This window comes from Alexandromys fortis, unplaced genomic scaffold (genome assembly GCF_014885135.2).
Source record: "Alexandromys fortis isolate MF-2015 unplaced genomic scaffold, M_Fortis_MF-2015_v1.1 scaffold_26, whole genome shotgun sequence".
Classification (NCBI taxonomy): domain Eukaryota; kingdom Metazoa; phylum Chordata; class Mammalia; order Rodentia; family Cricetidae; genus Alexandromys; species Alexandromys fortis.
The window spans coordinates 16,430,552-16,457,726 of record NW_026067894.1 but is presented as its reverse complement, the minus strand read 5'-3'; the positions used below and the strand labels follow the sequence as shown (position 1 = coordinate 16,457,726).

At 53.1% G+C, this 27,175-nt stretch overlaps 1 protein-coding gene across 1 annotated transcript in view; it reads left to right on the top strand.

The window, feature by feature from the left end:
• The window catches only part of Epha10 (EPH receptor A10), a gene marked incomplete at its 5' end in the record, with an annotated part of 31,559 nt that extends 7,180 nt beyond the window's left edge, over nucleotides 1-24,379 (top strand). The window contains 14 exons of the mRNA XM_050154810.1: nucleotides 1,155-1,310; nucleotides 1,723-2,073; nucleotides 5,947-6,080; nucleotides 9,633-9,804; nucleotides 12,790-12,898; nucleotides 18,628-18,686; nucleotides 18,800-18,925; nucleotides 19,813-19,998; nucleotides 20,464-20,525; nucleotides 20,735-20,938; nucleotides 21,202-21,351; nucleotides 21,537-21,730; nucleotides 22,096-22,251; nucleotides 22,442-24,379. Of these exons, the coding sequence (XP_050010767.1) occupies nucleotides 1,155-1,310; nucleotides 1,723-2,073; nucleotides 5,947-6,080; nucleotides 9,633-9,804; nucleotides 12,790-12,898; nucleotides 18,628-18,686; nucleotides 18,800-18,925; nucleotides 19,813-19,998; nucleotides 20,464-20,525; nucleotides 20,735-20,938; nucleotides 21,202-21,351; nucleotides 21,537-21,730; nucleotides 22,096-22,251; nucleotides 22,442-22,556 (2,174 nt within the window). The remainder of the gene's footprint in view (nucleotides 1-1,154; nucleotides 1,311-1,722; nucleotides 2,074-5,946; nucleotides 6,081-9,632; nucleotides 9,805-12,789; nucleotides 12,899-18,627; nucleotides 18,687-18,799; nucleotides 18,926-19,812; nucleotides 19,999-20,463; nucleotides 20,526-20,734; nucleotides 20,939-21,201; nucleotides 21,352-21,536; nucleotides 21,731-22,095; nucleotides 22,252-22,441) is intronic.
• Between the last annotated feature and the right edge of the window lie 2,796 nt (nucleotides 24,380-27,175).

Genomic DNA, 27,175 nt, shown 5'->3' with positions numbered 1-27,175 from the left:
GAGACCCTGTCTCAAAAAAGAAGCTACTCAGAGGCAGAGAAAGACACTTGACACGGACCTCTGGCCTCTACATGTTCACAAAGGGCCACGTACACCCTCCCACTACACACAAACAAAATAGGACTTTAGAGTATGGTCTTGCCTATAACTCCAGCATTTAGGAAAGGCAGGAAGAACAATTCAAGGTTAACCCTCAGCTACACCGTCAGTTGGAGGCTAGCCTGGGCTGCAGGAGATTCTGCCTCCATCAGTCAGCCAGTTTGTGTTCACTGTTCCCTCCAGGGGCCCGGAAAGGGAGAAGCACTATCACTGTTAATGTCACTATGATAACAATCCATACAGAAGTGGATCGTACCAGGGTTTTATCTCAGTCAGTCCTCCAATAATCTTGCTGAAGTCGCAGTCTATGCAAAACTCAGAAAGATTAACCAATGCGTCCGAGACCAAAAGCGAATCAGAGGTGAACTCGGCTATAGACCCATCAGGCTACAGTCTGTTCTTAGGAGTGTGCTCTGGGTTAGGTGAGCGAAGGCCAGAGCAGCAAGGCTCCTGAGTAGTGTCACATAGAACTAGTCTAAGAAGCCACTGGAGCATTCTGACGGCTCCACCCCTCCACCTGCCCAGCTCTGCTTCCACACTGGCATCCACCGTGTGAGCTGGAAAATGTTTATGCTCTTACTGGGCACAGTGGATGGTAGTAGGAGAACGAACTTTTGGCGCATGCGCGAGTGCCCCCCTGCCTGCCTGCCTGCCTGTCTAAATGGGAGTGTGTGTCTGTCTCTGAGTAACGGGGACCTGTCCTTGAAGGCCGCACCCTTCTTTTCTCTTGCTCACTTTAGGCTGCTCCTTAGGGCCGTGTTGTCAGGGCTTTGAAAAGGGGGCAGGCTGGGGTGGGAAACCCACTAACCGCGGGGCATTGGGCATCTTAACCTCTCCCAGCCTCGCTTTTCTCTTTTTAACCATGGAGATGAAGTCAAATGTATTACCAGAAGTCAATTATGTCACCGTCCCCTGAACACACAGCATTTGTCAAGGGCCAGGTGAGACTGGGCTAAGAGCTGTCACCCCACTCTCCCCACGTTAATCCAGGAAAAACAGGAATGCAGGGTGGGGCGTGGTCAGGGAGGAGACTCCTCACCAGCCCTTTCCCATAGCCTGTCCCCCAGGGTTTTTCAAAGTGTCCCCAAGGCGGCCCCTCTGCTCACCATGCCCGGAGCACAGCCTGGCTCTGGAGAAGGCCTCTACATTCTGCGTGTGCCAGGACACCTACGCTCGTTCACCCACTGACCCGCCCTCAGCTTCCTGCACCCGTGAGTGCCCCTCCTGGCTGGCGGTGGGGAGGGGGTGAAATGGAGCCTTGGTAATTGGACTGGCAGGGCAAAAAGGAAGTCTGGGATGGGTCTGGGCACCCGGGGCTGGGGGAACCCAGAAGGATGGAGATGGCTCTGTGGGTGGCCATCTCTCCACACCCCTAACCTCTCTCTGGGCCTGGCTGGGATGTCCCTCCTCTTTTTCATGCCCTCTGTGCCGGTGACCATGTCCCCATCCCAGTCCCCTCGATGGTCCATGTCCTCGTCTCAGTTCCTAGATGCTCCCTCACATCCCCATCAAGGGCTACCGGCGCCCATACTGCTACCTATGCGGATACCCGCGTCCCGAGTCCCCATGCCCCGCGCGCTCGCGTCCCTTCCCGGCCGCACTCAGCGCCACCCCATGTCGCAGGGCCGCCGTCCGCTCCACGGGACCTGCAGTACAGCCTGAGCCGCTCCCCCCTGGCGCTGCGGCTGCGCTGGCTGCCGCCTGCGGACTCCGGCGGCCGTTCCGACGTCACCTACTCGCTGCTGTGCCTGCTCTGCGGCCGCGACGGCCCGGCGGGCGCATGCCAACCCTGCGGGCCACGTGTGGCCTTCGTCCCGCGCCAGGCCGGGCTGCGGGAACGAGCCGCCACGCTGCTGCACCTGCGGCCGGGCGCGCGCTACACCGTGCGCGTGGCCGCGCTCAACGGCGTCTCAGGCCCCGCGGCCGCCGCGGGAGCCACCTACGCGCAGGTCACAGTGTCCACCGGACCTGGGGGTAAGGCGGCGCGCCCCCAGTGGAGACAATCCCCCACTACCTCCCAGCAGGAGTTCCTTGCATGCATTCCCAAGGCTTTCGGGAACCCACGTGACCGCACCCCCTGACCCAGGTGGCGCCTCTCTGTGTCCCCCCTTCTCCCCGCCATCCCTTTGCTGACTCCACCCGCACACCTGGCCCTTGAAGGAGCAGGGACTCAGGCCAGGTCACAAGGCGACAGAGTGGTCGCCTTACCCATTTCTGAGACTCGACTGGGTTGAAAATCACCTTTGATACCACACCCTCCGCATCCTTGACATTTACTTCTGATTTGTTTCTCCTCTGGTGCACACTTTCAAGTAATCCCTCGAGTGCCCTCTGCAAGATGGATAAGCTCGCGCAGCGCGGTGGCTTCCCAGTCTTTCCTGTCTGATTGCAGTGTGACCCTTCTTCCCTGTTTTCTGTGACCCTACTCTGTCACTTGAGTTTCTAGCAAGGCTCGGGATGATTTTTGTTCTTTTGTAAGTACCTTGGGGGAATAGATGTGCACACACAGGAGTGTTTGAATAATTTCTTAGCCTGCTGATGAAAATGAAAACGTAACCAATATGTATTTCTTCCCATTCAGTCTGGCTGGAGCACAGTAGGCCCTTTGATTCGCTCGTTCTTTTTTCATTCCTGAGAAACTTCTCTTCGCTGCTGCTTTGAGTAGAGAGCCCACTGTATCTCTTAAAACGATCTCTAAGCCTTAGGTTGTACATCCATTTTCTGATTCTCACATCTTGTCACTTCCTTTATCATTTTTAGCTCTTAATCCTTTTCCTAGGACTTTTGAGAGAGATTTTCCAATCTACCTGGTTTTCTGGGACACTTCTGTTCTTTATTATCTCTATTGAGATCTAACCCTTGCTATTGCCTTCACTTTTTTTTTTTTTTTTTTTAACAATTCATGGCCTGGAAAAGTAGCTCCATGATATATTTGCCTAGCATGCCTGAAGCATTGGGTTTGATCACCAGTACCAAAGAAGGAAAGAAGGAGGGAGGGAAAGAAGGAAAGAGGAAAGGGAGGAAGGGAGGAAGAATGAAAAAAAAGCAGGCATTTCTGCAATCCCAGCACTTGGGAAATGGAAGCAAGAGGACCAGGAGTTCAAGGTCATCCTCAGATACGAAGTGAGCACAGCCTGGGCTACCTGACAGACTTTGGTCTCAAAGAATGAGACATGATCAGGCATGGTGGTACACGCCTCTAATCTGCACGTGAGAGGCAGACACCAGTAGATCTCTGTGAGTTTGAGTCCAGCCTGGGCTACACAGCAAGTTCCAGGACAGCCAGGGCTACATAAACAAACTTTGTCACAAAAAGCCAAAAAAGAAAGCATGTATTGTCATAATTTTTCTACTAATGACTATTTCTATAAAACACTATATGTGTGTGTGTATGTATGTGTATATATTGCAGGGTCTTTATTTTTTTATTATTTCATGTTTAGGGTGTTTTGCCTGTGTACCATGTTCACGCTGGTAACAGCAGAGGCCAGAAGAGGGCGACAGATATCCTGGAACTGGAGTTAGAGACAGCTGTAAGCTGCCCTGTGGCTGCTGGGAATGGAATCCAGTGCTCGTAACTGCTCCAGCCCAGTTGAGGCTTGTCTTAAATTCATAGCAATCCTCCTGTTTCAGGTGCTGAGAGATTATAGGTGTGATTACAAGTCAGTTGCCATGACTCTGATACTTTTTTGTTTTTGTTTTTCAAGACTAGGTTTTTCTGTGTAGCCCTGGCTGTCCTGGAACTTGCTCTGTAGACCAGGGTGACCTCGAACTCAGAGACCCACCTGCCTGGGATTAAAGGTGTGCGCCACCACACTCAGCCACAGGTATCTTTTTAAAGGCAAGAAACCTCTCTTAGAACCTCTTCTCTTAGCTAACATCTTTTATGGGCTAGACCAAAAGCAAACCCAACCCTAAACCAACAGACAGTAAAGGGAATGAATACCCACAAATATCTCAGAGCAGCCATGACTGACCTGAGTATCCCCCACTCAGAATCAACAGGGCAAGGCAACAGGTTGCTGGGAGGGTGCCCTAGAAGCTCTTCTCCTCAGCCTGATGGGTCTTGGCCAAGCTGAGGTTTTAGTTTGATTTTTTTTAAGGATTCTTTTTGAGTGTGTATATATATGACTGAGTGGTGTGTGTGTGTGTGTGTGTACGTGACCTGTGGAGGTTAGAGGTTACCCTCTAATCCAGCCTCATGTTTGAGAAAGGCTACCTCTGTAAACCGGGCTAACTGCCCCGAGGGCTTTTAGTACCAAAGCACTACATGGTTTCTGGGGGTTTGAACTCAGATTCTCACGCTTGTAAGGCAAGCACTCTACCCACTGAGCCATCTTACCAGCCCTTCATTGTCAGGTTCTGTCAACCTTTCCTCTTCTATATCTCTGAGGGCCAAAATGGGACCAGGTCCTACTGTGGATCCCCTGGCCATCTGATGCTCTTGACTAACAAAGCTCAAACATGACATCTCTCGCCTCCCAGTCTCTGCCCCCCTCGGTGTCCACAAAGGGCTTTTCCACCTCCTAGGAAGCGTCCTCACTTCTTTCCCTTTCAAGCCGGGTCCAAGTGAATTCAGCCCGAGGCGCTGCTGGGGGCAGGGGAGCGTACTCGCCTCAGAAGCAACTGTGCCCTGGAGTGGCAGGCTGCTATTGTCCGGCTTACAAAGACATGGCTTTTTCCAAAGGGTCAGGCACTGGGGGAAAGACTAAAGGGTTTTTCAAGTTATTTTTAGGATGGGGGCAGTACTGCACTGTGGGTCATGTAGCCTGGGGTTCACTACAGCCACGCCGGTCCATTCAGTCCCACTGACTTTACAGAGGTTAAAAATATAATACCCCTCCCCCATCCCCTATTCTAGCAATCAGCTGTCAACTGTGGATTTTCGGCTCCTTCTGAATCCATAGTCACTCTGGAATTTAAGAGAGAAGGCCAGCTGGACACACGTGTACCGCAGGAGACCGGAAGCTCAAAGGGCAGGCCGCGTTTGAGCTGTCCCCACTGCTCCCCTTTGCTATCCGCTATCTATTATCCCCGACTACCTAGTGTCCCGGAACCATCTTACATTTTGCACCGTTTCCCAAACCTCTTGCCAACACAGGACATTGCTGGTCATGGGCCGCTCTGACTGGTGAACTTGACCAAGCCCCTGACTGTGTTTCTTGAGTCTCATCCCAAGCCCTTCATATACAAGTCTTCGTGTTGTGAGGCTGGTTCTCTGAGAGTCCTTTGTGAACTCTTCATAGGGTTTTCCATGTTAAGATCTTGTCACCCTAGAGCAAAGACACCTTTGCATCGTCCCAGTATGGGCGTCTTTTACATTTTTCTTCTTGCCTGGTTGCTCTAGCTAGAGCTTTAAGTACTATATTGGCAGGTGGGCTTCCCGGTCTTCCTCCAGACAGAGAAAGTTTCCAGTCTTTCCCTCTTGAGTGTAATATTCTCTGGAAGCTTCATGCGTTTTTCTCTTTATCGTGTTGGGGTGATTTTCTTCTAATACTCGCTTGCCTGCGGCCGTACCACCATGAACAAGCCAATCTCGGCTACCACAGAAAGACTGATGGACTAGAACCAAGCCGGATGAGGGAAACTGGGTGGAGGGAAGGCAAGCAGGGCTTTCCCTCCCACTAGACAATGAAGAAGAGAGAAGCCTTGGCCAGAGATTCTCTCCTCAAGCCTCTGGTCCCACAAGTCTCTGTCCCTCAGGCCCGCTCAACAGTCCGCATCTCCACCCACAGGCCACGCCCCCATCTAACATTGCGCCCAAGTGCATGCCCCGCCCCTCCTGCCTTCACCCAGATCTTGTGGGCAGTGGGTCCAGGAGGAGCGTCCCACTCTGCTTACCTTCAGCACCCTGGGAGGAGGATGAGATCCGCAGGGACCGCGTGGAGCCTCAGAGCGTGTCCCTGTCATGGCGGGAGCCTGTTCCTGCTGGAGCTCCCGGAGCCAACGGCACCGAGTATGAGATCCGCTACTACGAGAAGGTGAGTCTCGGCTGGAAGCCCCCTGGATCCGGGCCTGCCTGCCTCCCTCAGTCTCAGTCCTCTGCCATTCCAAACACAGCTGCGGCCTCCTGAGGTCTTCCTCCATCCCTTCTGTTCTCCTCTCCTCACTCGCCCATGGACAGCTCCATTTTCCTTTTTGGTTTAGGGCTTAGGGGAGATGAAGACCTTGGGGGTGTCTGGCTGAATTTACGATACCATCTGCAGACCCCTTTGTAAAGGAAAGGCACACAGAGATAGCCACATGACCACAGGGGTACTTTGCCAGGCTGGAGGGATATGTTCCAGAATAGAGAACTGCACTCCTGTGGCCTACTACTATAAAAGGGTCTGAGTGGAGAATCACTTACGAAATTCACACTCGCTTACGCATGTTAAAATATACCACCTACTCCGCTGTCGTGGTGACACAAGACTTTAATCCCAGCAGAGGCAGAGGCCAGCAGATCTCTGAGTTCAAGGCCAGTCTGGTCTTCAGAGCGCGTTCCAGGCCAGTCAGGAATGCATTAGCGAGACCCCGTCTCAAGAAACCAAACCGCCGAAACAAATAGAGCGTACTCATTGTGAACTCCATAGAGATATTTTTACTTTTGAGATGGGGTCTTGCTACGTAGCTCTGAGTGACTTTGAATTCACAGCAGTTTTCTTGCCTCAGAGTCTTGACCATGAGGGTTGGACCACCATCCCCAGCTTTCCATATAGCAAACAGTCCCGCAGAAGATCCTTGTTTGTTAGTTTTGGGACAGGTTCTCTCTGCTGAGCCTTAGTTGGTCTGGAATTCACTAAGTAGCCCAGGCTGGCCTTGAATTTACACCTTGACCCTCCAACCTCAGTGTCCCTGAGCTGGGATTGTGTTGTGTGCACCACACTGTCTGATTTTGTTTGTTTGCTTGTTTGTGTGTGTGTTTTTGAGGCAGTCTCACCACATTGCCTTGGCTGGCCTCCAACTCTGTGGCTTCTCCTTCTTCTGTTTCCTTAGTGCTGGGATGGAAGGTGTGTGCTACCACACACAGCCTTGTGCCGAGTGTCTTGGCTTTTCTCCCCCACCCCAGGCTGGCTCAAGTGCCCCATCTCTTTTCTCCATGTCTATCCCCTCTTTTATATTTTATTTATCTTTATTTTGAGATCAGGTCTCACATAGCTCAAGTCAGCCTCCTGCCTCCGCCTCCCAGTGCTGGGATCACAGGCGTGCGCCTCCTGCCTTTCTCCTCTCCTGTGCATTTTAAATCTGTGCTAACAGCTCAGCCACGATGTGATGTGTGGTGCTGTCTCCCGGCCCTTGCTGTTCCCCTGCAATCTGATGTCTTTATCTCTGAGATGTGATCTTGGGTGAAATAGTGCCTCCCTTCTATGCAGATTAATTCATTAAAGAGAAACTTCTTTCCAAGTATGACAGAATTCCGCTCCCTCGGCAGCCTGCAGGGCTTTGCTGAATCAGACAATGGCTTTTGCTTACTAGAAGTCTGTTGAGAGCTGTGAGAGTTGGGGTGCCCAGGAAAAACATAGGGTCACTGAGGCACATTCAAATGCATGGGCCTGGGTGACCAAATGATGGGGAGCTGCTGACTGAGGGGGAGAACCACAGGGGAGGGGAAGCTGCTGGCTGAGGAGGAGAACTTCAGAGGGGGAGCAGGTGGGGCTGCAGGATGAGTATGGTCTTGCTCTCCATGAAGCATTTGTCGGTCACCCAAGTGGACGTCCTGTGTGTCTGAAGCTCAGATCAATGCTGTGGGCTGGAGAGATGGGGTTGGGGGGAGAACTTTGAGCACAGAGATGGCAGCTGAAGGAGAGGTATCTGTGAGAAGGACGGCCAGGTCAGGAGGAGCCCTGGAGTTTTCGGTGACAGTAGTGAGGGCCTCTGGGAGAGAGCAGTATATGCAGTAGGTGCTTAGAAAAGACTCATAAAGCCAACACTTAGTTGTCTGAACACTGGCAAAAGTCTCAAGGTTAGCTGCTGTATGCCCCAGGCCCTTGACCAATGACTGTGAATGAATATGCTGGGGACAAAGGTGCCTGAAAGAAGAGCAAGTACCGAGGGGGTTGTATTTGAAGTGATTCTGGGTCACCAGGTAGAGACAGGTGTCTGAGGCCTTTTCTCTGGGACCAAAGTGCCTTCCACACCAACCTCCTCTACGCTTCAGCGCAGCCCCCCCTCATAACTCATGTGGCACCCGCCCCACTTTTCTACCTCCAGCCATGGCCTGTCTTCTTTCCAGGTGAATTAGTGACATTCATGTGACGAAATGCCAGAGATAAACAACCTAAGAGAGGCAGGGTTTGTTATCACCCACAAGGCAGCAGGAGTGTGTGAGGCTCCTGGTCGCACGCTGTCTGCAGTCAGGAAGCAGAGAGATGAGGGCTGATACTCAGTTCGTTTTTTCTTTTTTACTGGTTCCACGCCTTCGGAGAGGATGCTGCATGCATTCAGGGTGGGTCTTCCCTCCTCGGTTGAACGTCTGTGGAAACATCTTCACAGACACCCCCAGAGACTCCATGCCCCGTCAAGCTGACAGCAACTATTAACTGTGATGAGACTCAGAAACTGGCTCAGAGACTCAAACACTTGCAGAGCGTGGGTTGAATTCCCACACATCTGGAACCCTAACACTGGGGAGGTAGTGACAAAGCGATCCTCAGAGCTTGCGGGCCAGCCAGCCTAGCCTAATCAGCAAGCTCCAGGTTCAGTGATAAACCCTGCCTCAAAAAAGAAGTGGAGGGCAATAGAAGAAGACACCTAGCCGATACCTTTGACCTCCAAGGTCAAATGAACCATCACACTAAAGATTATTTGACCATTCAGATGTTCAGAGGAGATTCTAAGGAGTTCTTGTTGAGTCAAAGTCTGCCCTGTGGCCACTAATGTCACTGTCAAAGAAAAGGAGGATCACAGGCTATAGGTGGGCATTTAACTTTCCAGTCTGTGAGTGTGGTAAGAACCCTGATAAGGTGTGGGCAGAATCAAATGACACAAGGAGCCTTCTGAGGACTTTTGGGTGCCAGCTGTACTGGGGTACAGCAAAGGGCAGACCTGAAAGATTTAGAGGTGTGTTCCCCCCCCCCCCCGCCCTTGCTTAACAAGGAGAGAGAAATGTTGACTCTGGGGAGCTGCATAAGGGCTGTACTGGGTGTGTGGCCCAGCACAGTGGGTGGCCTCCAGTAGGTCCTCACCAGTCAGAGCCGGAATTCTCCCTCTTCTCTAGCTAAGCAAGTCTTTATGGGGGGGGGGAGCCTCCTGAGTGTCAAGGACAGGGAAGGTGGCAGTGTGTGGCTTGTTTGGACTCAGGCCTACCTCACCCCTGGACTTCCAAGCCCTGGTAGTCACCACCTGGGCACCCCTTGCAAAGGAAGCTCTGGCCTGTTATGGGATGAGTCTTGAGAGAGGCGCTGGGCATCCTATGGGAGAAATCTCTTCTGTCTCCCAAGATGATCTGGGTCAGCTTCCCCCACCCAAATGAAGGGAAGTTCCTTGTCTCCCTGCTCCCCTCCTCCCTCTCATACTCATGGGTCTGGGCCTCACTGCTCTGTCCTCTCCAGGGTCAGAGTGAACAGATGTACTCCACAGTGAAGACAGGGGCACCGGCTGTCACTGTCACCAACCTGAAGCCTGCTACCAGATACGTTTTTCAGATCCGGGCAGCCTCCCCAGGGCCTTCATGGGAAGCCCAGAGCTTCAACCCAAGCATTGAAGTGCAGACCCCAGGGGAAGGTAAGTGATGTGCACCGGGAGGGTGCTGGATGTAGGCCGCGGGGGAGCAGGGACAAGAGTATCTGGAAGGGAGTCACAGAACTGCCGCTCTGTATCTACTTAGTCAAACAATTTGAGATCCATCTGCAGCCACCCACGGGGAATCTTCCCTGTACACTGCAGAGGCCTCGGGGACAGCTGTTGAGTCCCTTCTTGGAGGCTACATCTTCAGTGACAGAGCCTCTTTCCCAGGCTTCTCAAAATCACCTTTCTGGACCTTGCTGGATCCTTCCTGCTGTTCTTCTTTCTGCCATGACAAAGATCCATCTTGGGGCACTGTCCTGTCATCCCACTCCCCCCACCCTCTGCCGCCTTCAGGCTTTGCCTGTGAATCCAGCTTCCCTGAAGGAAAGGGGACCTGGAAGGGGGCAATGAAAGTGAGCCCTGCACATTTTAAACAGAGCGAATAAAAGCTGGGCAAGGTGGCACAGGCCAGTAATTCGGGCACTTGTGAGGTTTGGGATAGGAAGATCAAAAGGTGTTCAAGGCCAAGTGCCTTTACACAGAGTTCAAGGTCGGCCTGAGCAGCACCTAAACAGGTGCTGACCTCGAATCCCAGCACTCGGGGAGGGAAGGGAAGGGAAACTGAGAGTTTGAGGCCAGCCTGGGCTTATGAAATCCTGGCTCAAGAAACAATAAAGAAGGAAGGAAGGGAGCAAGAGGAAGGAAGAGGGAGAGAAGTAGTGGTGTATAAATTGCATCTCAAAGTTCTAACAACAAAAGAAAAGCTGAACTTTAGAATTCCTGATCTAGAACTACGCGCGCACGCGCGCGCGCGCGCGCGCGCGCGCACACACACACACACACACACACACACCACCCTGCTTCCTGGTGTTGCGCTTACCTCTTCCCCCTCCTCAGTCCTGCCTTCCCTTCCTTGTCCATCATCCCCTTTTCAGTGTGAGTGCCAGCAGCTTCCTCTGGTTGCTCAGCCTTCCTTGGCCCCAGCCCTCAGGATCTCACCACTCTCTAGCCAGAGCAGTTCAGGGAAGTATACCCCCCTTTGTCCCCCCACACCTGCCCCCCCCTCGCAAAGTCAACTCCCCTTAAGAGGCATTCTGGCACCAGCTGTCAAGATAAGACTTCTTCCCAACCTGCTACACAACTCTAATCCAAGATAGGAAATGCTGGAAGCCCAAAGGGAGGTGAAGATAAGGGTGTGGAGAGAGAAGGGTTCTGGGAGGCTAGAACACACGTCTTGCTGCCTCGGGGCAGGTGCTGGCAGGAGGAGATTAGAGCTGTGTCTTAAGGCTGGGGTCTTTTTGAACGAGTGGAAGTAAGTGAGTAGGGAAGGCAGTTGCTTGGACGAAGCCATCTGAGCCAAAGCCCACCTCAGCACACCCTGTATGGCTGGCCACATCGCCATGGTCCCCAAATTTGAGCCATTCCTCCTCCTTCCTCACCCTGAAGCTGCTAAAGACAGTTAGCGTTCGGTACTTCCCCTCCCTAACAGTTATTCCGAATCTTTCCCTTCTCAAACCCCTGCTATCCATCCTCACTCGCACCCCCACTGGCTGTCCCTGTCCTCTCCTCTCCAGCCAGGCAGGAATCTGTCCCCCACTCCTCGTGAGCCTCAGGGTGGTTCTTTCTCCTGAGCCTGCATCCAAGATTCTCTAGTTGTGACTCTCCAAGCTCCCCTGTCCCATCCCGACTCAGCTTTCACCCCATAACCCTCTGCCTCTGGACAGTGTAGCCTCCAGTTTTGTGGGCTGCTTACCGTCTTCCAGGCCCCACCTGTGCATCAGGGCCTGGGATGCAACCACAGTCTGTCAGTCTTCCAGGCCTGGCTTCCTCAGGGACCTCAAGAAGGAAGCATTGGCCTCTGCTCTGCGCTCTGCTTGCCTCCTCACCACCCGCCCCCCCTTTTTCTCTCTCTCTCTTTCTCTCATTCTCTTTCTTTCTTTTTTTAAAAAATATTTATTTATTTATTTACTTATTTATTTATTATGTATACAATATTCTGTCTGTGTGTATGTCTGCAGGCCAGAAGAGGGCACCAGACCTCATTCCAGATGGTTGTGAGCCACCATGTGGTTGCCGGGAATTGAACTCAGGACCTTTGGAAGAGCAGGCAATGCTCTTAACCACTGAGCCATCTCTCCAGCCCCTCTCATTCTCTTTCTATATTAAGTATTGTCTGTTAACTTACTTAGTTTTGCCTCTCAGCCTGTGCACTTCTTTAGTCAGACTGGGGTCCTGGGCATGTCTGTCCAGTTTCGGAGCTGCTTTGGCATCAGGCAGAGGTTGTCGGGGACAGGTTCCAGTCTTGGGCTCACCTAGGTACCGTGGCACATGATCGTCATCTCAGCACTTGGGAGCTGGAGGCAGAAGGGTCAGGAGTTCAAAGTCATCTTTGGCTACACGAGTTAGAGGCCAGCCAAGGCTACGGGATACTCCATTTCAAAGACAAAACAAAACCCCACAAAATCCTGTGTTTATCACTTGGCGCTAGCTGTGTGATTTTGGACACCTTAGGTAGATTTCTTCAACCAGTTTCCTCAACTTGAACTGGAGACAGTGACCCTTGCAGGTCTGTTGTGTGAGACCGGGCAATATAGTTCAGGTACACGCAGCCTGTCTTAGACACTTGTGTGCTCAGAGTTATCGTACTGCTGCTGGCGGATACTCTTTTGGAAAAGGAACTCTAAACAGAGGTTGTGACCCTGCAGAGCTTCTGAAGTCTCTGCCCCCCTGAAAGGCATAAGCAGAGGTCAGCCCCAGCTGCTTGATCTCTTGCCTCCTCTCAGAGCTGGGCTGCGGTAGAGCAGCCCTGCCTACGAGCAGAGGTGTTTGGCACTCCAAAGGCCACTCTGGGCATTGGTGCTCCTGTGTGCCCAGGGGCTGAAGGATCTCCCAAGTGTCTGAGACAAGAGTCTCTCTTGGTGCTTGCCCGGTAGCCTAGTCCTCTGCCTGCCTCAGCCCCCTGCTCTGTTTTGTTTTCCCTAGTTGCCTCGGGGTCCAGAGACCAGAGTCCTGCTGTCGTTGTCACAGTTGTGACCGTCTCAGCCCTGCTGGTCCTGGGCTCTGTGATGAGTGTGCTGGCTATCTGGAGGAGGTAGGTAGTTGGTTTCATCCTGGTGACCTCTGGTGGGTTCTGTCCCCACGTGTATAAAATATGTACACACAAGTGCCTGTAAGTGCACCTGCCATACACACACACACACACACACACACACACACACAGACAGACTCAAACACACTGCTACATAGATCCCAGTGCTGCCTGGGACCCTAAGAGCCGCCAACCCCAGCACTTAGGAGGTGGAGGCTGGAGGGTCAGGGGTTCAAGCCCTATACTTCAGGCTGGCCTGCACCAGACCCTTGTCTTACTTTCCCTCCCTTCAAAAGAGACACTAGCTTGGCCAGTACGGCCCTTCCCCCACACGCCGCCTCTCAAGCACCAGCTGCAGGCACTGCAGCTAGCTCAGCCCTGCTGGGATGAAGGGGATTTAGCTCCTTAACTCATTAAATGTCAGAAGGCGGCTCTGAGGATGGAATCACGCTCCAGCTGCTCCGGTGTGATTAGGATTCTCCCGAGGCACTCGGAGACGCCCAGCTCTGGCCCCCAAGGGATCTGGAGCCCCTTGAACACAAGCAAAGAGAGAAAGTCAGTACGTGGATGGGAGAGAGAGGAGGACAGGGAGGGAAACCCATCAGGCTGAGCCGTGTCCTTCCCCACAAAGAAGCTTGCAGGCTGAGAAGGGGTGGGGGAGACAGGGCTGGAGCCTGGTTGGGTCTGGCTGAAAGAAAATTCCATTTCCTTTGGACAAAGCAGAGGCTTCAGCCCTGTGTATTCCCCACCCTTCTGAGGACCATCCTGCGATGCCCAGAGGCCCCTTGGTATTTGCAGTCTAGAGCTGCGGTAGACAGACCTGGTGGGTTGGAATTGGGTGTAGAGGAAAAGTGGGCTGACTGGGGAGTCACCTGTGAGCCAGAGGGACGGGCGAGTGTTTCTTTTTTTTTTTTAAATTATTTAATTATTTATTTATTATATATACAGTGTCCTGTCTGTCTGCTTGCTTGCTCGCCAGAAGAGAGCACCAGATCTCATTACAGATGGCTGTGAGCCACCATGTGGTTGCTGGGAATTGAACTCAGGACCTCTGGAAGAGCAGTCAGTGCTCTTAACCTCTGAGCCATCTCTCCAGCCCACGAGTGTTTCTTTGACACTGGCTATTGGCATGGCCTTGACCAAAGCACTGGTAGTGAGTGATGGAGGAGAGGTGTCTGTCCTGAAGATCTGGGAGCCATTTGTGCCTGGGCAAGGTGGGTCAAGGAGACAGGACAGTCTGGGTATAGTGGCACATACCTTTAATCCTAGCATTCAAGAGGCAGAGGCAGGTGGAGCTCTGTGAGTTTAAGGTCAATCTGGGTCTACACAGAGAGTTCCAGGACAACCTTAGCCAGGGCACAATAGAGAGACCCTGTCGCAAAAGAAAAAAAAGGGAGGAGAGGCCGGACAAGGGTAGGGAGCTCCTTCTTCATGGAGCTTCACTTTAGGTCCATGCTCCGGGCATGTTGGAAAAGCAGGAATGGGCACCCGTAGGGAGCATCTCATCCTGGCTTTAACTCCCTGAGCTGTGGCAGCAAGCACAGAGACAGGTGCACTGGAGCAGGCTGGGAAGACAGCTGCTGACTCCAAGTCAAACTGCCCTTCTGTGGGGGAACCAGGGAGCTTATTATCATACTAAGTCAGGGATTTCATTACAGAATTTTCTCTTTAAAGGGTTATTTAAATTTATGTGTATGTGTGAGAGTGATGGCCTCTGTGTGTGTGTGTGTGTGTAGATTAGCTCCTTTGGCGCTAGAGTACTGAGCCATCTCCCTAGCCCTCATCATAACATTTTCATACAGACTTTATTTCATAGTTGAAATGAGTACTTACATTATTCTATTCTTAAATAAAACTTGGAAGTCAGATATCAGATATTGGGTTAAAAACCTGAAACTCCAAAGAGCAACGGAGGGACAGTCAGCTGATCCTGCACTTCCGCACTCCCAGATGGAAAAGACCATGCATCCTTCTAAGCCCTTCCCAACTACTTCCTGTGCACCCCCCCCCATCTCAGGTCTCCAAAATCTCTATGGCTAATTCTGGTCAGCCTTCCCTCATCCCCACTCCTCTGCTCTGGATGGTCCCTGCCATGTGTAAGGGTCCCATCAGTCATCTAGGCGACTTCAGCAGCCACTGGGTGGCCAGCCTGGCCTCTTGGTTTCTCAAGGTTTTATTCCTAAGTCCCCATCTTCTGCCTCTCATCGCCCTCCGGCTATCCCCTTTGGGAGTGCTCTACCACTGGGTGTATAAGGCAGTTCTACTTGTGGCCCCCAAGACCAGGTCCTTGACCCTTATTCTGTCAGCCACGTCTGCAGCCCTGCTCTCCAGCATCAGCGATGGTCCCTCAGTGTCCCCCAATCAAGGCTGGAGACCCACCTGCTTCACAGGCATGCTCATTGCTTTGCTCTAGAGAAGGAGCCTTCCTGTTAGGCAGCGTGAGTCTTTCCACTTGGAATGGAGCCCCATCCCCTCTTACCGCTTCTGGAACACGTTGCTGCTCACAATGCCCCTCGCTTAACCCCCCCCCCCCCCGCCACAAGAGCACTGTGTCTCAGTTACTTTTCTAGCACAGTGTCAAGCAAGATGCCATGACCAAGGGGTCTTAGGAGTTTAGTGCTGTGAAGAGACACCATGGCCACAAACAACTCTTAATAAAGGAAAACATTTAATTGGGGCTGGCTTGCCATTCAGAGATTTAGTCTATTACCGTCATGGCGGGGAGCATGGTGACACGCAGGCAGACATGGCGCTGGAGAGGGAGCTGAGAGTTCTACATCTGGATCTGCAGGCCATGACCGTGAGCCACTATAGGCGGGCTTGAGCTTCTGAGACCTCAAAGCCCACCCTGCCTGTGACACACTTTCTCCAACAAAGTCACACCTCCTTCAGCAAGGCTACACCTCCTAATAGTGCCACTCTCTGAGGCTATGGGGGTCATTTTCTTTCAAATAGCCAGACCAGGCAGCTTAGAAGACAGAGTCCATGACCTCATGGTGAGTATCATGGCAGCAGGTAGGCATGCCAGGGGGCAGAAGCTGAGAGATTACATCTGATCCACACGCACAAGGCTTGGAGAGGGAGCTAACTGGGAATTGCATGAGTTTTGAAATCTCAAACCCCCCCCTCATGACACACTTCCTCCAATCAGGCCACACCCACTCTAACAAGGCCACACCTCCTCAATCCTTCCCAAACAGTTCCACCAACTGGGGACAAAGCATTTAAATGTATGAGACTATGGAGGTCATTCTCATTCAAACCATGACACTCTGAGGCTTAGTAAAGTGTGTTAGCCATCTGTTGTTGACAAAATATACAAGATAATCAACTTATAAGAAGTTTTTGGGGGCTCACAATTTCAAAAGTTTGGTCTGCAGCCACTTGGCTTTGGTCCTGTGGGTAGCAAGTCACCATGGCAAGCACAGAGGCAGCTGCTCATTTCCCTGGCATTCAGGAAGCAGTGAGTCGGGAAGGGACTGGGGTGACAATATTCTCCCAAAGGGCGTGCTGCCAGCGACCCAACTTCTTTCTCCGAGACCACACCACTTCTTTTTTATCACCCCAGGCTGTGGACCGAGCCATTTGTCGCTTAAGCCTTTGAGAGGCAGTCCAGATCCACACTATAAGCCAGACGTGATGGCACACACCTTTGAGGACAGCCTGGTCTGCATAGCGAGATGCAAGGCTGCCGGGACTAAAAGTGAAACCCTGTCTCAAAACAACAACAAAAAAAAAAAACAGAAATTTAAAAATCTGCATTATAACAGTAAGCTCTTTATTACCCGGATGCTGTTAGGCAGGGCTATCTTTATCATGATTTTATTGAAGAGAAACACCGAGCCACCCAGTCCCACAGCCACGGCGTGGGGGATGCTTGGATGCACGAGCACATGGTTAGATGGCAAAGGGCACAAGTCAGAGTCCCTTCATGCCACTATCTCCTTTTTTTTTTCCCAGACAGGGTTTCTCTGGTGTGCCACTATCTCCTGTGACATGCCTCTCTTTGCAAACTGTTCCCCAGCCCTCTCCCTGTCTTCATAAGACCCCGTCTCTGTCCCTGCTTTCTCCTCCCTTGGTTTCTGGGGCATCATCTCCTCTTCCCTTCTATTTCTCATCCTCGTCTGCAGCTTTCTTCTCCCCAGTCCAGCCTAATTATTCCCAGTGCCTCCGTTCTGGCTCCCTCGTCTCCCTGGACAGAATTCACAGTCCCTGTGTTTGTATTTTCAGAGCAGATCTACTACCTTCCAAGTTCCAGAAACATCCATCAGACTCCCTACCGGTAGATTTCACCTCCCACCCCCCACCCCACTCCCCGCCCTGCATCTCCCACCCTCGCAGGAGCTCAGATGTCTGAGCCTGAACTTTCTCTTGCTCTGCTCGGCAGTGGCTCTCCATGAACCATCTGGGCAACTCTTCAGTCTTCCTCCAGCCCTCTGCAATCTTCAAGTCTTATGGCCCTGTCATATTCTTATTCCTCCACACTTCTCTCCCCTCTGCCCAGGATGGGCCACCCCATAGCTCAAGCTACTGCCATCTCCTGAGGGGACCAGAGAGTGGCAGCCAACATCTTCTTTCTTAAATGCAAGTTGGGAAAAAACTCATATGAAATGTAAATGGAATGAGGGCATTTCCCTGCTCAAGGTCCCCCAGCGCCTTCCTTTGCTCCCAGAACAAAAGCCAGAGTCTTCATGGAACCAGGAAAGCCCTGCCTTAGAATGCCAGATCCAGCCTGCTATGGGCTTTTCCTCTGGGTCAGGACAGATCAGCCTGTTATTCCTCACAGGGTAGAGTGGGGCTTTATATCAGGAGTGTGGGCTTGCACACCTCTGGAGTCTGTCTCCCAGCAGAAACACCAGGAGCGGTGATGGAATTGAAAGCCTAGAGATCTAGGCTTAGGATCATTTGTGTGCTGAAGGGAGAAAGTTGTTGGATTGTAAACCACAGAAAAGCAACTGGAGGCAGCAAAAGTGAAGGAAGACGAGAGGGAAAATTGAACTGTTTAGTAGAGGTGGCTCAGTGGGTGAAAATGCTTGCCATGGAGTCTGCTGACCGAGTTCCGTCCCTGGGACCCACAGGATGGAAGGAGAGAAGCTATCCCCTCAAATTGTCCTCTGACCTCCACAGGAGTCACACCACACACACAGAGAGAGAGAGAGAGAGAGAGAGAGAGAGAGAGAGAGAGAGAGAGAGAATATGAAAGAGATGTAATTTTTAAAAGATTACAATGCTTTTTAAAAATGAAAGACAAAAGGGGGGTTGTGAGCTGGACATGGTCGCGCACACCTTTAATCTCAGCACATGGGAGGTAGGGGCAGTGAATCTCTAGGCCAGCCTGGTCTACAGAGCAAGTTCCAGGAAGACAGTAGAAACTACCCAGAGAAATCTTGTCTTGAAAAACGAAAGTGGGGGGTGGCGGGGGAGAGATGGCTTAGTGGATAAGGGCATTTGCCATGTGGCTGATGGCAAGTAGCCACAAGGAGGAGGGAGAACCAGCTTTGTCACTCGTCCTCTGAGTGACACACACACACTGTATAAATAAATGAATAAATCTGAAAATCAATTAAAATTGGAATGAAAAGAAGCCTTTCAGCCAGCAGGACAAGAAAGTCCCTCCCCAGAAGGGGCACAGAGCTTTTCTTTCTGAGGGGACCAAGAGGTGCTGCCCTGAGCCTGGTGAAGTGGGAAGGGCTGGGGTCCCCTAATGAAAGGATGTCTCTGCACCCCCACAGGCCCTGCAACGGCAAAGGAAGTGGGGATGCCCACGATGAAGAGGAACTGTATTTCCACTGTGAGTTGTCTCTGCCGCACAGACCCCCGTCTTCGACCCTGTCCCAAATGTCACCTCCTGTTACCCCAGCAATGAGACCCCTTTCCTCAGGCGCTCTCTCTCTGTGTTCTCAGTCAAAGTCCCGACACGCCGCACGTTTCTAGATCCCCAGAGCTGCGGGGACCCGTTGCAGGCTGTGCATCTATTCGCCAAGGAGCTAGATGCCAAAAGTGTCACCCTGGAGAAGAGCTTGGGAGCAGGCAAGCCCTGGACCCTAGAAGTCTGGATTCATCAGGGAGATCTGCCCACTGGATAAACCCCACCCACCAGGCAACACCCACTGGGGAAAGCCCTGCCTCCCTGCTATCCCTACCTCTTTTCAGCCAGCTTCCCCCTCCATGTCCCACCCGATGGCCGGAAGTCCCGCCTCCGCAAGAGGGTACCCCTTCCCAGGAAAACACGCCCCCGCCCCGCCCACGACACCCACCAGAGGTGTTTGTGGCTCTGTCCTTGCTCCTCCGTTACCTAGGTCACCGTGGGACATCTGCCGATAACCTCCCCGAGGGGCTCTCAGTTTAGTCTCAGGCTTTTATGGGACAGTGGGGAGGGGTCTTTACAGTAAGCAAAGTCTGACCACGGAGGAGCTGAGCGACTAAAGGCTCGTCCTCCGTTTCTGAGCCTGTTTCCCACCCCCATAAGGGGCGTGGCATCCGCCACCCTGAGGGCTGCCTTGGGAACTCTGCCAGGCTGAGGGTAGGGCCTTGCTGATTTTGAGCATCAGTCTCCTTTTGGCGGTTCACAACCCTCAGTCACCTTTGCACCAAGAAACAGCCTCGCCCTGGAACCTTCACTACAGAAGTCAGGAAGCAGCTGTTGGGCAGAGTAGATCTCATTGCCATCTGCCCTTGGCTTCCCTGGGTTCAAGGACCTTTGATGGGTAGGCGCGAGCAAAGTTACTGTCTCTGTCACAGAGAAGGAAGCTAAGGCCAAGAGGAAAGAAAGAGATGAAACCCAAGGCGACATTGCTGTTACTCAGGAGGCTAGGATTCGAACTCTGAAACTTCCCACAGCAAGCTGGAAATGACCCATGACCCAGAGTCTCCTCCTCCATTTGCTGGCGGGAGTCTGAGCTGCTCTTTCTTCTCAGGTCGGTTTGGGGACCTGTGCTGTGGCTGCCTGCAGCTGCCCGGTCGCCAGGAACTGCCTGTGGCCGTCCACACCCTGAGGGATGGTTGCTCTGACTCGCAGAGGCTCAGCTTCCTGGCTGAGGCCCTCACCCTGGGGCAGTTTGACCACAGCCACATTGTCCGGCTGGAAGGTGTTGTCACCCGAGGTAGGCCTGGCACTGGGCATCCTGTACTCGGCTGGGTACTGGGTGGGCTCAGGCACAACCTTAGTTCACTAGTTCACTTTCTTTCCAGTGACTCAGGGTGACCCCCTCTCTTGGAGTAGCCATGCTGACCCAGAGTGATCTTTCCAATTTGCAGTGACATTTGGGGAGTGGGCCACTTTCCCCTTGAATGGTCTTTCTTAGCTGACCCCTTGCAGCTCTGACTTGGTCCTTTGTCCCACTATGGACAGTTGACTTTTTCGTACCTCAGCACCAGGGTGGATGGTAGGTGGGGGGTGGGGATGGGTGGGGTGGGGCTGAGTGGGTGGGATCTATGGGCTAGCTGGCCAGTGGCAAGATTAAAAAGCTTGGCTCTGCATCTGGCTGTCTTGGCTGAGGTGGTGCTGGTGGGGGAAGGGTGTACATAGGTAGAGGCAGCAACGCAGCGTGTCTCCGTCCCCGGCACAGGAAACCCCTTGATGATTGTCACTGAGTACATGGACCTCGGGGCCCTTGATGACTTCCTCAGGGTGAGTGGCTGGAGTCCTGGGTTGGAGAGGGGCACGTAGGTCATATTTTTCTCGTCTCTTCCCTTTTCTCTTGGGGCTCAGGATTGGGCATTGTTCCCACTGGGCAGGCTGACCTGCCGCTCGTGGTACACTGAATCCCAGAGGGACTTAGTGGCTTCCTGGGTGATCTGAGTGTACGGCCCTGGCCTCAGTCTTCACCCATTCCACAGCATCACGAGGGGGAGCTGATGGCCTCACAGTTGATGGGTCTGCTGCCTGGGCTGGCGTCGGCCATGAAGTATCTGTCAGAGATGGGCTATGTGCACCGGGGCCTGGCAGCCCGCCGAGTGCTCGTCAGCAGCGGCCTCATCTGCAAGATCTCTGGCTTTGGGCGGGGTCCCCGGGACCGAGCTGAAGCTGTCTACACCACCATGGTAAGGAGCTCCCTTCTCTGGTTCTACCAGCTACTTCTGCCGGCCACACCCGGCAGTCTCCTGATCTCTGTACCTCTGCTCTGCCTGCTCCCTGCTGGTGGTGGTCCTTCCCTACCTAGTCCCTCCCCTGTGATGGTACCATCCCTGTCAGCTGGACTGCTTCCTCAGCTGTGAAGGGGTGGAGGAGGATGTGTGGAACTGGGTGGTGCGGGCCTGCTGGTGACTCAGTGCTGTCCTGCCCTGCCTTGCTTATCCACCTCTAGAGTGGCCGGAGCCCAGCACTCTGGGCAGCTCCCGAGACGCTTCAGTTTGGCCACTTCAGTTCTGCTAGTGATGTGTGGAGCTTTGGCATTGTCATGTGGGAGGTGATGGCCTTTGGGGAGCGGCCCTACTGGGACATGTCCGGACAAGATGTAAGTGACCTATGGCTCCAGCTTCCTGACCTCTCTTCTACTCCCATCCTGCCTAGAGTCGTCCTTGGGATGGTGGTGGTGGTGGTGGTGGTGGTGGTGGTGGTGGTGGTGGTGGTGGTGGTGGTGGTGGTGGGTATGCTGGGCAATCTGAAGTTTCCTGTCTGCTCCCTGTCTCTGGAGCCCAGGTGATCAAGGCTGTGGAGGATGGCTTCCGGCTGCCACCCCCCAGGAACTGTCCCTCCCCGCTGCACCGACTAATGCTTGACTGCTGGCAGAAAGACCCTGGGGAGCGGCCCAGGTTCTCCCAGATCCACAGCATCCTGAGCAAGATGGGGCAGGAGCCAGAGCCCTCCAAGTGTGCTGCGAACACCTGTCTCAGGTACGTCCTCACCAGCCCCCGAGACAGGCCAGTCAGCCATACTGGCTTGTCCCAAGTGCAGCCAGCTGCCCCATGGCACCCGTCAGGTGTGAAGCTCCGCCCATTGTCCAGATGATCCAACGTCCCCACCTGCTTCAAGCACATGTCACCTCATGGCAGTCATGTCCAGGATTCTGCCCTTTAATTTATTCAGCTCTCCACTTTTGAGTGCCCTGGTCCACTTCTTCAGGGCCTTTTGTGTGCCCACGGGAGGCACATTAATCCCTCCTTATTTTCCCCCTTGTCCCTTTGTGCTTCTCAAGAGAGTGACTGGGTCTGGGGCCACACCCTGGTTGTCGACTGACTGTGGTTTCTCTGCTCCCCAGGCCTCCCACCCCCCTGGCGGACCGTGCCTTCTCTACCTTCCCCTCCTTTGGCTCTGTGGGTGCCTGGCTGGAGGCTCTGGACCTGTGCCGCTACAAGGACAACTTCTCTGCAGCTGGCTACGGGAGCCTGGAGGCTGTGGCCGAGATGACCGCCCAGTGAGTCTAAGGAGCCAAGGGCAAGGCCAGGGTTCAGGGAACCCAAGAGAGCCCCTACCCTAGATGGGAAGGCCCCGCCTGTCCTGGTTCTGGGCCCTTCCTTGTCCAGAGAAGGGGAGGGAGGGGGTTGACTTCCATGGGAGAAAAGGAGAGGAACTGGGTCTCTGGATGTGACTGTCACCCATTGCAGAGACCTGGGGAGCCTGGGCATCTCTTCCGCTGAGCATCGAGAAGCCCTCCTGAGTGGGATCAACGCCTTGCAGACTCGAGTGCTGCAGCTACAGGGTCAGGGGGTGCAGGTCTGAGCAGCTCAATCCTGCCCAAGGACCTGTAAGCTACACCCCCCTTGGGTGGGAGGAGTGAGTGCTCTCTTACTCTTAGTGGGCCCTGAGCTGGTTGGTACCACGTTGTCCCCCTCCATTTCATATTTCCTCTCAACACCTTGCTGACCTAGTGGTCCTAAAAAAAGAGGTTCAGATCCCTGGAGAGGACCGCAGAGATAACAGTAGGAAGAATTTTAGGGTGTCAAGGGCAAAGCTGGTTAGGGAAGACAGTCAATTTCATTTTCCCGCTTGAGGTCCCTCGGTCTTCGACGCTCACTGGGGATTGGGCCTAATCAGTGAGCATCTCATTTCCCCCAGAGAGTTTTTGGCCTGCCAGGTAGTAAGGGTCCCTGAGAGAGATCCATTGGTTGTGGCAGAGGCCACAGCTGCCTGGGTGTGGAACCCTGGGCCAGTGAGTGGTGTTCCTTACTTCCTATGCCTTGGCTAGGTCTGTCTGATCCCCAGTGCCAAGGCCCAAGCGGGAAAGCCGTGCTGAGCTCAGGGACTGGATCCCCAGGCGGAGACTCCAGAGCTGCTTCCTGCCTTGGGTTGGGAGGGCAGGATGAGGGCCAGGCTCCTAGTAGATCACACAGGTCCTGATGCTCCCCCTGGGCCTGCCTGTCTCATATCTTTTGGAACTGATTCAGAAGAGCACGGACTTGGGGTGGGGGTTGCTCTGCATTCTGGAGGGTGGAGAGAAGGAGGAAGAGACTGAGGAGGGAGTGGTTTGGACAGGCAGGTTCAGCCCCATCGTGTAGATGGAAAAGTCAGAACCTATAATCTCAGAGCCAGGGTTGATGCCAGACCAAAATCCAGGGAGAAGGCTGGCTCTGGAGAGAAGGTTGGTTGCCATTCCCCCATGGCACCAGCGCTCTTCCCTGGGCAGCCCAGTGAACCCTGGCTGAGTGAGCCCCTTCAGGCTGCTCTGCCCTGCATGCCACGCTTCCTCGGTAGAGCGCCTGCCTTCCTGTGTGCTGCACGGAGCCCGGGAAGGAGTGTGGTGCTGAGCCGACCAATCTGCAAGGGCCCTGGCAGCTGGGAGAGTTTGACAGCAAGCCGTCCTGGGAGGGCGGGAAGACTGCTGGGTGTGGACAGGACTGCTGGGGCCAAGGTTTTCTACATCACTCCTGATGGACACCCCTGCTCTGTTTTTGCAGTGGCTGGAAAGAGCAGTGGGGAGTGGAGAGGCAGGAGGGGACTTCTCCTGGGGGACAGGGAGAATGGGCAGGTGGACCGTTGACCTGTATGTGTTGCAGGATGCCCAGAAGGCTTCTTAGCTAAAGTCAGAATTGAATAACCTTGAGGGGTAGAGCGTTCTCTCCGTAGCGTGGATGGAGTTATCAGCAGGTTCAGAAACCAAGCAGGGATCGCTAACAGAGATGTGGGGGCTGGAAGCCACAGCATCTTTGGGGAGTACCCCATGGTGGGGGGCAGTGACTCAGCAGTGCCTTCGGCCTTGCTGCCCTGCCAGCAGCAGCTCCTCCCTCATCAGGGCCTGCCCCGTTGCTGGCTCTTTGCTCCCTGGGCAGCTAGACTCAGTGACTGCAGGAATGCTGGAATAGACTGGGATACTACGCCCCCCATTGACAGAACTGGGGAAACTGAGACCCCCCACCACAGGCTCTTCCTTCATTCTCCCTCCAGGGAAAACTGGCCCATCATCCAGGGCTCATGGGACCAGTACCCTGTCTTGGGTGATCAGAACCTCACTCCTATCTCAGCCACATCAGTCACTGTCAGGGTCAAACTCCTCCCCTCCCCAGCTGTCTGCAGAGGGCTCCCTGGCTATGTTGGCAGGACTTCGGTGTCCAGGGTAGACCTCCCCTCTAATGAGGAGCGAGGTCCTAGAATCCTGAGGGGTCCGAGGCCTCAGGCCTGCACTGGCGCCAGCATGACACAGGGTGCTGGGTCGCCGGGGACCCTCCATGGATCTATTTTTATACATGGAACTTGTTTGCTGGATGGAGAGAGGTGGCCTGGAACCCATATTGCCCTGTCTGCACCCACCCAGGGACGGAGGGGCTGGTTGTGGGTGGAGGCTCCTTTGAGGAACTCCGGAGATGCTTTTATATTTCTTGGGTTCTATATGCAGTACAAAGTAATAAAACCTGTCTGCGTTACAGTCCTTTTGTGTGGCACTGTTAAAACACTGGGCAGTTGTGGGTGGAAATTCGGCCAGCACACAGACCCTGGGTATGCATGCGTCTGAGATCCTTCTGCTATGAAGAATGCCACGGTCTAGTGGAGACACAGGAAATGGGCCTGGGCACATGGGACACACTGGGTGTCATGAGGCTGCTTCTTCATAAAACCAGTCAAGCCAGCAAGTTATATGTGCCGGAGGAAGTGGTGCCTGGGCAGACATAGAGCTGGGGATGGGAAATGACCAGGTGGATTTGGGCTGTGCGATGCCTGAAGACTGCTTAGGACATGGGTAGATAACTAGATCTGGGCCTTGGAGCAGAGATGTGAGCTAGGACTGACCTCTGGGGTCATGGGAGGGAGGCCAGCACAGGAGCACAGAGAATAGAGGGGGGTACTAGGGAAGCTCCAGCATGACAGGGCAGCTTGGATGGAGGGGCAAGGAGAAGCAGAAAGATGGCTCAGCGGTTAAGAGCACTAACACTGGCCGCTCTTCCAGAGGACTCAGGTTCAATCCCCAGCACCCACAGGCAGCCCACAGCCCACAGGATCTGACACTCTCACACAGACATCCACGCAGGCAAAACACCAATGCACATTAAAAAAATAAATATTTAAAAAATCTCATCATAGGAAGGAGAAGCCCAAGTGTGAGTTTCACATAGGAAGTGTGAGTTGTGGTGGCAGCTCCAGAAGGATGACATTGGTGACTACACACTGGGTGTTGTAAGCAACGCGTGCTTATCATCCATCATACAGATCTGGGCTGAAAGGCCAAGGTCAAGGTATCGCTTCCTTCTGCAGGCTGAGGGGAGCATCCCTGGGTTTGACCATGGCCATCTTCTGTTTCTCTGCATCTGGTCCATACCAGCCCAGCCTCATTTAAACCTAATTGTTTCTTCAAAAATGCCATCTACAAATACAGTCATGTTCAGTTATTGGGGTTAGGATTTCCACACCGGATTTTGAGGGGGAATTACACAACTCCCAACAATGACCTTAATTTTAGGGATGCAGAAGTCACGAGAAGGATGGGGGAGTGTAGGGAGGGTTATCACTAGCAGGGTGAGACCTCAGGAAGATGCAGCGTATGGCTGGGAGTTGAAGTGGTCCTCTCTGGGCAGGGAGCCTGATCTGATTCAGTCAGTGTGTACCAGACACAAGACACCTACTAGTGGCCAGCACTGGAAGCTAAGATCTAATTGCTTACTGCACAGCAATTATAAAAAGAATGAGGCATGATTCTAGGCACTGGATTCAGGAGGCTGTGTTGCCTAGTTTCTGCCCCCCTGGGGGGGGGCGCGTCTTCCCAGGGGAAACTGAGCTCATCACCCTTGTTAGGCGGGGCTGACCTTTGCATTTCTGCAAACTGCATCTCCCTCCTGACCTCACCCCTGCTGCACTGCCCACCAGTGCATACTCCTTCGCCAGTTAAGCTGAAGTCATGAGGCAACAGAGAAATCAGAAACCGTTTGGGGCCACGGATGAACACAAGATGCCTACAGCACGGTAAGTGTGGGCAGGGGAAATATTTTGACCGACAGCTTTACTTAAGAAAGACCTAGCTGACTGGTGGTGGCGCACGCCTTGAATCCCAGCACTTGGGAGGCAGAGGCAGGAGTATCTCTGTGAGTTGGAGGCCAGCCTGGTTTATAATAGCTAGTTCCAGGACAGGCACCAAAACCTACAGAGAAACCCTATCTCAAAAATCAAAAAAAAAAAAAAAAAAAAAAACCCTGAAAAAAGGGTGCTGGAGAGATGGCTCAGTGGTTAAGAGCACTGGCTGCTCTTTCAGACGACCTGGGTTTGATTCCCAGCACCCACATGGTGGCTCACAACTGTCTATAACTCCAGCTCCAGAGAATTCAACACCCTCACACAGACACACATGCAGGCAAACACCAATGCACACAAAATTTTTTTTTAAAGAAAAACCTAGAATCCAGACCAAGCTTGCTCCTGGATTGTGAATATCCTCCCCAACCCCCAGGTGGGTCTTGTACTCCAGTTTGAATTCTCTGCAGTCAGGATGAGGTTTGCCCAAACGACCTTTGCAGTTCTTTTGGGGTGTGTCCATAGTGAGTCTATGCCTCCATTCTGACGGTTCTTGGCATTATGTCACACGAGGAATTGTAGGCATTGAGCGTGGGCTGCACACATTTGATAAGATAGTGCAGGGGTTGATCCCCCTGCCTTCAACCCTCACATTCTGGAATTATAGGTGGGTACCGCCACACCTAGTAAATTGTTTTACTTACTTATATTCCTTGAGTGTGTGTTACACTGACTTTTAGGTGAACAACCCATCACAGTGTGTGAAAAGGTGGGCAGACTTAGAAGGTGGACACTGTGACAGAAATTTGCTTTGCTTTTCACTGGGGAACACCCTGAAGCTGGAAGCCCTGTGTGGAATAGGATTCCCTACTTATTCGAGATGGGCCTTTAATTACCTTGAGAGG